Source organism: Octodon degus, unplaced genomic scaffold (genome assembly GCF_000260255.1).
Source record: "Octodon degus isolate 3935 unplaced genomic scaffold, OctDeg1.0 scaffold00044, whole genome shotgun sequence".
NCBI lineage: Eukaryota > Metazoa > Chordata > Mammalia > Rodentia > Octodontidae > Octodon > Octodon degus.
Genome location: NW_004524620.1, coordinates 1,513,603 through 1,526,007, shown reverse-complemented (window position 1 = coordinate 1,526,007; position 12,405 = coordinate 1,513,603). Strand labels below are relative to the sequence as shown.

The window sequence follows — 12,405 nt, the reverse complement described above, 5'->3', positions numbered from 1 at the left end:
ATATATATGGAGACCATCTTCGAAAGTAAGCAGTAGGCCCACCCAGTGTTGTATTTTGTTTTCACCTCTCTCTCCAAAGCTTAATTTTGCCCTTTTCCATCTTCTCAGAAATCATACCCTATTTTAGAATTCTGGAGTGAGTTTCTTTTTATCATGTTAATTTTTAAGCTAACCTAAAGGAGAAAAAGTTGGAAACTGTGGTTCTGTTTTATCCATTTCTACTAACAGAAACAATCTCTGAACTCTAAATGTCTTTCTTACCAGTAATCTCCTGAGACCAGGCAGGCACAAGAGTCATCCCCAGCTTTACGCAAAGAAAATGAAAGGTGAAATGAGGTGGGGATGAACGACACAGAAGTTGACTTGGAAAGATGCAATCAAAGTGAAAAAGGTCATTCTGCCAGATGATGAGATTTAAACTTTAAAGAATCTTAACATTAACTCCCGTAATCTATTAATCTGATTTTGAATTGAACTTTCTACAGGGTTCTCAAAGAAAAAAAGAATACCATGAACATGACCAAATCGACACTATGTCTTTAAAGAAAAAGGGTAAAAATATCGAAAGTATTTAATCCCGTAATTTATGCCAATTTCTAATACCTTGATAACATTTGGGTATTTCTTTCACAATATATGCAGGTAGAGTTTAAGAGATTTGATTCTTTCTACCAAAATTGTTTTCAGCTATGGTGACGCCACTTAACCAGGTTACTGAGAAACTGCCTGGTGGAGTTAGCAAACCGCATCATGCAGGTAACTGGTTAGCAACGTATCCAGGGTATACTGTAGTTACTAATATATGGAACAACTTTTCAATACACAGGCCTAAAGCAGGTGAAATGATATGCTTCATACCTAGCAGTTTGCACTAGGCAGACATTTTAGAGACTCGTAGTTTTCTCTAAGGCGACTTGAGGTTGGGATATCTAGAAATCAAGCTAAATTAGTACCTCTAAAGCAATAAGGGCCGGGGGCGGACTAGGCCTCTGCCACCCAATAGGTTGCTACTGCAGAAATCTACAAGAGCCCCGCCTCTCTCTTTCCTCCCGTTTCAACGCAGGTGAAAACTACATTTCCCAGCAGTCTCGGGATTCTTCGCCGCAATGCGCCAGCGCTCTGCTTTCCGGCTGCTTTTACGTTAGATCCGAACGGAGGCTCTTAGGGCTGGGCCGGCCGAGATCCGGAATATGGGCTCCTCGCTCACCCGGCCGCTAGAGTACTCAGATCCCTTCAAGCTCCCTGGTCCCCGTGACGGCGCCCTCCCCGTCAGCCCCACGGCCCCAGATGCTGCGGAAGTGCCGTTATCCCCGGCGCAAACCCCGGTATTTAAAAGCTGCTGGAGCTGCCGCCTGCTGTCCGGGGCGGGGCTGCTAGGGGCGGGCGCGTACGTGTACTTGATGGCGCGCAGGCCCATGAAGCTGGGGATCGCCCCGGGTCCCGGGACTATTGCGACAATGACCCTCGGCATCTGTGAGAGCCGGGCACAGCCTCTGGGTCGGGGTGGGGCGAGGGGGGCAGAGCAGCCACGTGGGTAGGGCTGGGGCGCGGGGGGTCACGTGGGGTCACGTGGGTAGGACTGGGGCGCGCCCGGTGCGAGAGGGAGGAGCGGTCTCGAGGGCTTTAAAAAGAAAAATCCCAACTTTTTGTCCTGGCCAAGCCAGTGGAGACCAGGTAGTTAGGCTGGGACGGATCTCGCTCTTCATCCAAAGTTATTGTCCAGAGTCAGTGGTTCTTCTGCAGACACTAGACACAGCCAGAGCTTGGCACTTAATTTTGGCTTGAGACATTGGGCGTTGAAACCTTGTTCTTGATGTGGGTTCAGAGCCACACGCTTGGCGTGTCACTCCCATGTGTCCACATTTGTGGTGCATAGATCACTGGTCTGTTATTTTTGCTTTCTGAACTTCTTTTTGTCTTCTCCAAGCTTCACTGTCCTGTAAGCAAGATATAGTAGTAACACAGACTCGGAAGTGTAAAGATTAAACAAGACGCCTTAAATGAAGCATCCAGTAAACTAAATACAGAACGCTCTTGTTTTTTCCCTAGGCATTGGCTGTTGGGGTATAGTTATCCTGACAGACCCCAAAGGCAAGGGCTACCGCGTTGCTTGAAGCACCACCAGTGAGTTCCTGTCCATCCGTGGCCACTGACGCACAGAGCAAGCATGAGCTTTTTGAATGTTCAGGACAGACACACAGACGGATAGACTGCGCTAGTTTGGATGCTACTAGACTGAATGGACATTAAAACATTGATTGTCATTCTTTGCCTGTGAGTATGTGTGGCTTCTTTCGCAGGTTACCTGGGGACCAATGAATCCTGGGAAGAAAATGGTCCTGTCTTATCTGGACAAAGAATAATTTAGCTATCCTTAAATAGAATTTAAATTTGCAATTCTTTAACTTTTGAAATAGAAGAACTTGTAAACCAGTAGGGAGTTAGCTGTTTAATTCATTACAAATAGTTCTTTTTCATTCTCCTATAATTGGGTCAATAATTATTATCAACCTAAGCCTGGAAGAGGTAGACGTAACTAAATGGGAATGCTGTTGGTACTTTTCAAGGCATTTACGGATCATCAGCTCATGAGAGCTTCCCAGCCAGTCTGATGTGTTATCTCATTAGCGGCTCTTGAGGCACAAAAGTCCGAGTGGCTTCTCAGTGAGCCAGTGGTAGAGATGGGACTTGCCCTTGTCTGCGGCTCCTCTTCCAGAACAAGGGTGACCCCAAGACTTTATGAAACATTTACAAGCCCCAGTATACAGTGAAGATTTGAAGCTAAAGTGAGAGAAATTCAGAATATAATAAAAAGAGAAGACTTTTGTTCTATTTTCTCGAGTACCCAAAATGACTTGATAATGGACTTATAGTGCTTTTGAGATAAAGACTAAGAATTAGTTCATCTCTAAGAAAAACCAGTCTTTGATACTAGGTTTTGTTTTTCTCACTAACTGGCTTCTCTGTAAAGGTGTAAGTGGCTCTTTTTTAAAAGCAGGAAGATAAACTGTCCAGCTGTTTAAGAGTAATTTCAGAGTGATGTATTGAGCAAGGATTGCCTTTAAGGCTGAGCGCTTAACCCCTTAAATTGAAAGGGATCACAGACCATCCAGAGCACACCACATGTGGCCATTCCCTACCGTACCTGTGAAAACACGTCTTCTGTTTTAGAAGGCAAATTGTTCAGTTAGTGGACAGCTGCAATCTGAATGTTTTCTTAGATTAAGCCCAAAACAGAGAAGCCTAACTTAACATTCTTGGCTTGACCTACTAGATAGAATAGTTCTTCTTAAACTTATATGTAGGCAACCCTGGTGGGATTGTGGGTTGGGTGTAGACCACTGTGATAAAATGATGAATAATTTTTTTTTTTTTAATTTCCTGAAGCATACAAAAGTTACATGTACGCTGTTGTGTAGGCTCATATGTACAAATCATGTCTGAAAGCATTAATGAAAATACTACTAAAAAAATGCAGAAATCATCTTGGCCTTCAGTAAGAGGTAATCTTTTCGCCACTGAACGGTCTTGCCTTGTTAGTAGTTGCCGACAGTTGAAGGCGGTAATTGCTGAAAATTGGGGTGGCGGTAGCAAATAGTAAAAGTAAGACACCAGTGATGCTTGCCCATCATTTCTGCTTTCACAGACTGCTCTGTAGCGTGCAGTTTGCATTCATGTAAGCAGAGCAGAGCTTCTTCAAAATCAGTCAGTGCTCAACTTCTGCCACTGTTTTATCAACTAAGTCTAGCATAACAGATCCTTTGTCATTTCAGCAGTGTCATCACAAGGAGGCGCTTTCTTTGTTCATCCATCAGAAGCAACTCCCTGACGATTAAAATTTTACGATGTTGCAGAAGTTCAGTTCCATTCGTAGCTCCGTGTCTAATTCTGGTCCTCTTGCTATTTCCACCACATCTGCAGTTAACTTGCTGTGCTGGAGTCTTCAGCCCCTCCAAGCTGTGAGAGTTGGGATTCACCGCATCCTTACTCCTGTCCGTATTGATGTGTTGGCGTCTCGTGAATCACAAACGATTTTAGTAGCATCTCAAATTAGAAATCTTTTGTAGAAAATGTTTAGTTTAACTTGCCCAGATCAATTCAAAGAGTCACCATGGCAGTTATAGCCTTATGAAATGTATGAAAAAAATTGAAAATGAGAATTACTTATTGTTGCATGGGCTGTAGCATGTATACTGTTAGGCAGGAAAATATCAGTCTTTCTGTCTCCATCAGAGCACCTGAGTTACCAGTTGCATTGTTAATGATCAGTAGAGCAGTAGGTCTCAACAGCAGACATAAAATCCTCAATGAAAGATCTTATAGGTAGATGTACTATCATCCATGTGTTCTATTTATAATGTAGAGTAGATGCGGTGTAATTCTCAAACTTCCCAGGAGACTCAGACTGGTAAATGAGTTGTCTTAGAGTCACTAGCTACATTAACCCCTAACAGAAGACTCAGCCTGACCTTTGAAGCTTTGAGCCAGGAGATGGCTTCTCTGGCCTTGAAAGTCCTGGGTGGCATTTTTTTCCAATGTGAGGCTACACTGTCAACATTGAACATCTCTTGTTTAGTATAGAGCCATCTTCTTCAGTGATCTGAGGTCTTAGAAATAACTTGCTGTAACTTCCGCATCAACACTGGCTGCCTCACGTTGGACTTCATGGTAGAGAAATAGCTTCTTTCTTTACACCTCCTGGATTAGTCTCTGCTTCAGAGTTACCTTCTGCATCCTTGTCACAGAATTGGCAAGAAGTAGAGCTTTATTGTGGGTTGGGTTGGGTTCTGGCTTATGGATGTATGGCTGGCTTGATTCATATGAACTGTATCTGAGCCATTTAAAGTTTTTTGAGACATGAATTTTTGCTAAATTGCCAAATCATCCAGGTGGGGCCCAAACTTGTGATTCTCTTTCCTCAGCCTCCCGGAGTGCTGAGATTATAGCACTGGTATGCTCGGTGTGTTCCACTACACCCAAGATACCAGTCAGAGCTTCCTATCAGCAGGACGACTGTTTCACTTTCTCACCATTTTTATGTTTGCTGGTGCAGCATTTTAAGTTTCCTTCAGGACTTTGTCCTATACACGTGGAGTTTGGCCAGCAGTTTGGTACAAGAAGACCTAGCTTTCTGTGCTGGTTGTCAACGCTGGCTTCCCTATGGATAGTCATTTCTAGCATTGATTTAAAGGGAGAGATGCGGGAGTTGCTTTCACTTCAACTCTTAAAGGCCTTTTTGTGGTTACTAATTTCAGGAGCCTCGGAGAGGAAGAAACCTGGGGAATGGCTGGTTTGGGGAGCAGTAAAAATGGGTTTTTTAGTTCAGTTTACCATGTTAGATAGGTGCGGTCAGTGGTGTCCCAAAGCAATTACACATTAACATCAATGAAAAAGTGCGATTGTGAGAATTACATAGACACACTTAGATGAGGATGTTGGAAAAATGGCACTGGTAGACCTGTTCGTGTAGGGTTGCCACAAACACACCTTATTAAAAATGCGGTCTCTGTAAAGTGCAATCAAGTGAAATAAAATGAGCTTTACCTAACTTATAGCATTTCTTTGATGTTTTTCTTAAATTTTATGTGTAAATATGTAAACAAAAGTAAACTTTTTCTACATACATTTTCCTGCCCAGCAGATGCATTTTGTTCTTCCCAACTTGAAAGAGCGCTTCTACTAGGTCTGACCAAGTTACTGTCCTGTCGTGTGTGCAGGCGGTTAAGTTGGCGTAAGCAAAAGAAAAAATGGGCTGAATTTGTCATCAGATACTTTTGTTTTGCTTTGCCTTTTAAAGTATGTTCTAGAATTTGCTTTCCATCTGTGCTGAAACAGGTCCCAGTGAATTTTGGGGATGAACCTTATCTTCACAGAGAGGTTTCAGGGAAAAAGGGTATCACTATAATCCTACAATATAGAAAATACAGACAGTTTCCTTATTTTGTTCCCTTTTGTTGTGGATGACATAAGGTGAGCAGAAACAGCAGGCTCAATAATCAGCAGATTGACGCTCACTAGTATAAGAATGCCAGCTTAATTATGATTTACGAGCCTTAATATCCTTCTACGTGTGGAAATTAGAGTCTCTGAAGGTTCATAATTACCATTAGTAGGAAGAGACAAAAAGTACAAAAATTAGTAACTTAAAATGTGCTTAAAGTTTTCTTTGGGACCCAGTAGCAACAATGGGATTACACACAGGAATACTGACACTTTTTATCAGTATTTAAGGTACCTGTTTGCTCAAGCTTTATAGCGTGAGTATAAACTGGCATTTGAGACAGTAACATCATACTGTCTTTTATTCCCATGGTGTGTTGCATTGTCTGATCTTGCATCCTGTGACCAGCTAGCAATATGTGTAAACATTAAAGGACCCAAATATAGACTGACCACCCCTACGCCAAGCATCTTGATAGTTAGGGGTATCGGATGAGAGAGTTCTTTTTCCCTAGGCCAACTGCTGAAGCGTTTCCTGCAGCCCTAGAAGATTCCAAGTGCAGGCCAATCTCAATGTTCTGAGTGGCACCTGATGGAAGCTTTCCAGCGGTATCTGGAAACAACGGCTCAGTCCTGATTTGTGCTTTTCCTCCACCCTGAATTAGCTTGAACTCATCACTCTTCATTATCACTGGCTTCTCAGTCTCACTGTGAAGTAGGAATTTCCTGAATAAAACCAGTTGATTTAACAGTGTAAAATACTATCCTCTTAAATATTTGTTCAGTACAAGAATGAGTTCAGGTATTCCCTCAAACCAAGCTTGGCCTCAACAGATTTATCACCAAGACTACGTTGGTCAGACATTTCTCAAATCTTCAAGAAAAATAATAAGCAATTGAAGTGGAAACACTTTTTTAAATGACAGGTTAAATCCTCACCTTGATCCAGTGATTATGTAGGTGTTGGGGCACAGAGTCAGAGGTGAAAGAAACATAATTACACACATTCAGAGGTATTCTAAGAGCAGAGGGCAAAAATACACTTTACTAAAATTCCTATCTCTTGGCCTTTCAGGTGTTCAATAACTTGTCATTCAAATATAAACTGAGTGTGGAGAAATAACGAAAGGGACAAATGTTAAGTACAGCAGTGCCACTTAAAGTCACCCCTAAGCCTTATGACTGAATTTGTCTTATGCTTCAGGAATGGTTAGCTTGGATCTTACAGTCTCCCAGGCCCCCAACCAACCCCTGGTACACACACCTGTTACTCAAGCACCATTCTGGATGCTACCATGAAGGGACTTTGCAAATGTAATTAAGGTGCTAGATGATCCAAGCCCATTAAATCTTGCCTTGGAGGTCAGAGGTAAGCCAGAACTTAGAAGCATGAGGGGATTCAGTGCCCCAAATGTTCTTTGTTGGCTGGGAAGAAAGCAGAATCCACCCATAAGAACTTCCTGTGGGGAGCCTGGAGTAGGAAACTAGACTGAAATTGCTGGTAGTAGAACTCAGCTGACAGAGGGAAATAGGGTCGTCATTCCATAACTGGCAGCAGTGGGATTTTTACCAAAAACTTGTGAACTTGGAAGAGGGCTCTATGAGAAGCAAGAGGCATGGCCATCATGTGGATTTCAGCCAGGAAGATCCTATGCAGAGTAACCAATCATGCTGTGAAACAAATGATAAATTCGTGTGAATTGTCGATCTTCTGGTAGTTTATTGCACAGCAGTAGGAAACTAACAGGAGGAACCAGGAGTATTGGTGATTTCATAGTTACGCTAGATGTGCTATACCAAGTATCCCCATTCTAGGTATTCAGGAAGTAGCAAGAAGGGGCCACTTGTTTGATTAGTGTTTTTGTTTTCTACCTCAGTTCTTCCACTGCTAAGTACAATATTTAAAAAGTTGCAGTACCCTTTTTATGTGTCTCTTACTTTTTCATTGCTGGGACAAAATATCCAGTACCAGCAAGTCACAGGAGATTTATTTTAGCTCTCAGTTTATAGAGGTTTCAGTCCATAGTATGCCGGCTCCAAGGCATGGCATAGAGAAACAGCCCATAGCATTGCGAGAGCACACAGCAAGCCCTCCCCTTTTCCACCCAGAACATTGCTTGGTGCTACTCACCTGGAGTGGAACTTCCCATTTTCCACATTCTGAGCTATGTTAAACCGATAAGTGGACTTAGCCACTTACTACAAAACCTTAATTTAACATCACACCCATGTTTCAACCATTTCCTGAAAGCCCTACCTCTGAGTACAGGATGCTTGAGGGGACATGTAGATACAAGCCATAACAATGTGCTAAGCATTGTGCTGTATCCTTCACATGAATTGTTTTATTTAGTCCTCTCAGCAGCCTTGTTTTACTGGTTAGGTAACTGAGGCCTGGAGCAGTGAATACTTTGTCCAAGGAAGTTATCAAGTGATGAACCAGTAGTGGCTTGGCAAGGAGCACTAATAGCAAAGATGTGTTGTTACAAGTATTCTCAGCATCTGCTGTCACTTAGAGCTTAAATGTCCCCAAAAGATTCATGTGATGGAAGCTTAATCCCCTATTTGGTACTAGTAGGACATCTTAGTGACACATTTTAGGTCACTAGGAGCATTCCATCAAAGAGGACTGAGATTGTTTCTGTGTGTGTGTGTGTGTGTGTCTGTCTCTCTCTCTCTCTCTCTCTCTCTCTCTCTCTCTCTCTCTCTCAACACAGCAGATTTTTACTATTTCTTGGTTATCCCCCAAACAAATATAATTAATTTCTTGGTTTCCTATTGTGTATAAGTGAGGTTGTCTCACTTATTACTCTGATAGCAATTTATGTATGAACTCAAGACAAGTAATTCATCTCAACTCCCTTTTTCAATTAATACACAATCAGAGCAAGGCATGAAATGTGTTTATCTCCTAACCTGCATTACTATACGCCCAGGCATGCAAGATTGTGGAAAGTTGAAGGCAAGGGATTGCTGGTGGTAGTGATTGTGTGTGTGTGTGTGTGTGTGTGTGTGTGTGTTCCTTTCTATTTCCAAAGAACTCAGGAAAATCCTTCCTTTAGTTTTACCCTGGATAATACTGGTTCTATGGTGTAGGGTTCTTTATGCCATGCAGGCTGGGTCTAGAATAGCAACAAGCTTCAGCAAAGAAAAGATGCTGTCAGCAAGTGGACAAAGCAGACCAATAAAACTGTACATTCTTTCAAATACCTGGAAGTGTTTGATTATATGAATGTGATGCTAAAAACCAAATCCAGGGCCTCACACATCCTAGGCAAGCATTCTAACAGTGCTACACCCAGTCCCTTGACAGTATGTTAAAATAGTGTACACTTACGTGTGAAGGTGACTGTTCACAGCACAGCCACTAAGGTTGAGACCAGGAATCTGAGAGAAAGACCCAGAGTTGGACCCATGTTATCACCAAGAAAGGTTCAGTGACTGGGAGGAAGCTGCCTTCATTACCTCCAAGGAAACTACCATCTTCAGGTACTTGGATGTGTTACATTAGGATTCAGTTCAATATATGTTTATTAGCTCTTGCCAAATGCCAGTGTTAAAATAATTAATGTGGAGGCTATTAGGCTCAGACAACTCCAGCATGTTGGGTTCCTACCGAACCATTTGTCATTTCCAGGGCAACTGAAACAGCCAATCAGGAACTGCCAACTAACCTCCAATAAGAACTTTTCACTTTAATTAAAAAATTTTTTGGTCTTGTTCCTCAAACACCTTATAAAGTTTGGTCCTCTTGGCACTGCCTTGGGGCCTAAGCCACCTGTGGTTTGGCACTGCTGGATTTATGAATCAGTGTCTACTCAAACGCTAAAAATGTAACATGTCTAAGTTCATTCAGCACTAGGCCTTCTGCAGTGTGCGTTGGGCTACTGTTAGGACCCTGCTCCAAGGAACTGAGAGTCTGTTGGGGGACACAGATGCTAACAAGTATAAATGTGACCTAGATGAAGGATATTACCAAGAGAAGAGCTAGTTCAACCCTTAAAGTGACAAAAAGCCAATCTAATGTACAGCCCAGAAAAGCACCTAATCACTAATGGGACAAATAGTTTTGACCTGTGTGCCCACCCATCAGGAGGATAAATGAAGTAGCCACATGACAAGAGGAAGGGCTGCCCACACGCCAAGCGCTGAGCAGAAACTGTAAGGCAGAATTCTCAGAGCTCCTTGACTTGGGGTTGCTCTAAGCAGCAAGCGGTGCAGCCATGCTTAGAACGGTGTGACAGAGAGCTGCAAAATGCCTGTCAAAACCCTTGACAAGTGAAAGACAGGCAAATTAGAGGGGAGGCTCTCGCTCCTTTCACGCCAGCCTCTGCACACCTGTTACTGATGGAGCAAGCTGAGAGACACAGTTGGCACATGTTGGCAGCCCCGGCAGATTCAGTTCCTCCTCATAATTGAGTCAAAGCAAGCTCCATTCTCTGTGCCGCTACCACATAAGCTCACTTCCATTTCTTGTCCTGTGTATTTATTAAATGTGAGAGGAGGCAAGGGCGCTTTTCTAGTAGTTTACACCATGGCTGGATATGTGGGTGATGAAAATTTTGCCTATGTTGTTTTTAGATGAAGAACATCATACCAACCTTATCTGCGGAGAGATTTTAAGTCAGTGAAGTTCATTCATTCACTCTTCCCTTCCTATACTTGACTGTACAGTAACACAGGAAAGTAGGGAGGGCATTTTTCACAGCTCTGATTGTACAGGGAAAAGGATACTTTCAGAAGATTCAGGAAACTCTCTGCCACACTCAGCAGTGTGTCTGGTCACAGGTGCTCAGGCTTGGGGCACCATGAGTGAGTACTCTGTCCCCAGCATCTGTAAAGACGGCAGTGTATTCCATCCCAAACATCTAGGCAAGAAGTGGGATAGGTCTTGCTTTTCCTAAGGCAACAGAAATTCAGTTTGTGTCCCTCAGAAGGAAGCACTTTCCCTGTCAATGTAGATTCAGAGAAGCTAGAAGGGTACAGGCAAAGTGTCCTGTTGCAACCAGCCAGTAGGAAGCCATTTGTTCCGAAGAAAATTACCTTTTCTGAGTCTCAGTTTACCTACTTGCAAAATGTGAATGGTCGTCCCCACCAGGGTTTGTGGAGAACATCTGTATATTTAGTGACTGCATGATGTAGCATGTAGTTGATGAATGATCATTGTTATTTTTGCTTTACTGATATAAATAATGTGTCCCTTCACCTGTTCCCAGGTGATTGAAGTCTTTACATTTGTACATGGGAAGAGGCCAACACGTGAATGTCTGTGGTCACATCGTGTATCACAGCCAGATGCTAGGAAGGCAGATTTTTTTTTTTTCGGAACTGGGTATTGAACTCAGACCCTTGCGCTTGCCAGGGAAGCACTTATTCTACTGAGCCATCGCCCTGGCCTCTAGGAAGGCAGAATTTTAACAAACTTAAAAGCCAGCATATTGTTCTAGGCATACTTGTTTGCAATCTGGTTCATCCCCTCCCCGATTTTGTACTTTGACGTGTCTTCTGTCCTTCAAAATGTGACTTTAAAGTAAACAGAAAATCAAAAACAAAACAGAGGTAAAAAACCCTATTTAGAAAAAACTTTTCTATGAGGGGCTTCAGAGTTGGCACTATGAAAGCGCCAGCTGCCAGTTTATTTTATTATTACTTGGTTTAAATATATCTCTGACTGAGGGGGAGGAGGGCAACTGACAGCAGTGCTGGCTTCCTGTGATGCTTTGATGCTTGTTTCTCCCAATTGATTGCAGGACTGACATGCTTCCTCTTAGCATGCGTTCTAAATAAAACCCAACACTGAATACTATCTCCATCGTTTATTAAGTGGCTGCTTCATCATGTGGAAAAGAGGAAAGATCTCACCTGTCTTGTCCATCCGGCAGACAGATGGAAATGTAAATCTTTGCAATTCTTCGTACTACTGTACCTACTTCTCTCATCCAGCTATACACTTTCGAGTGTTCAGTACAACCCAGAAAGTGCGATTATATACCTAATGATACCCCTAGGTGATAAAAAAAAAACAACGAATCTTTATGCACTATTAGATATTCTTTCTTATTTGCAATCAGCTCAAGTTCTAAAACTACTGTGATACACATTGCTAAAGAAGTATCATGAACACTTGGAGCTTGCTTTCTAATAAACAACCTCAATAAACAAAGCTTTCAATTTTGAACTCCTGAATTAGAGAGTAAACTCTGTTTCTTCCCAACGCTTTTCAAAGCGTGCTCTTCTGTAGCTCCTTTCTCTTTCCTCTGACTTTTGTCTTGTCGTAGGGCAATTCTTTCCATGAAGATTCTGCCCAGGGCCCTGGTGTTGCAGTGGCGTGGCCAGCGGCTCCTTCTCTTAATTGGAGTCAAGGAAGCACCCAGCCTGCGTGTGGCAGCTACAGCATATTCCAGGCACACTTTGGGGACATTACTCTGTAGAACCGTGTGTGATCTTGACATCGGTTGACACTGA

At 42.7% G+C, this 12,405-nt stretch overlaps 1 protein-coding gene across 1 annotated transcript; it reads left to right on the top strand.

The window, feature by feature from the left end:
* The first annotated feature begins 1,145 nt into the window (after positions 1 to 1,145).
* Positions 1,146 to 3,612, top strand: Dmac1 (distal membrane arm assembly complex 1). Its single transcript, XM_023715861.1, has 2 exons — positions 1,146 to 1,473; positions 2,050 to 3,612. The coding sequence occupies exons 1-2, from the start codon at positions 1,191 to 1,193 to the stop codon at positions 2,112 to 2,114; spliced, it is 348 nt and encodes a 115-aa protein (XP_023571629.1). The 5' UTR covers positions 1,146 to 1,190; the 3' UTR covers positions 2,115 to 3,612.
* Positions 3,613 to 12,405: the final 8,793 nt, after the last annotated feature.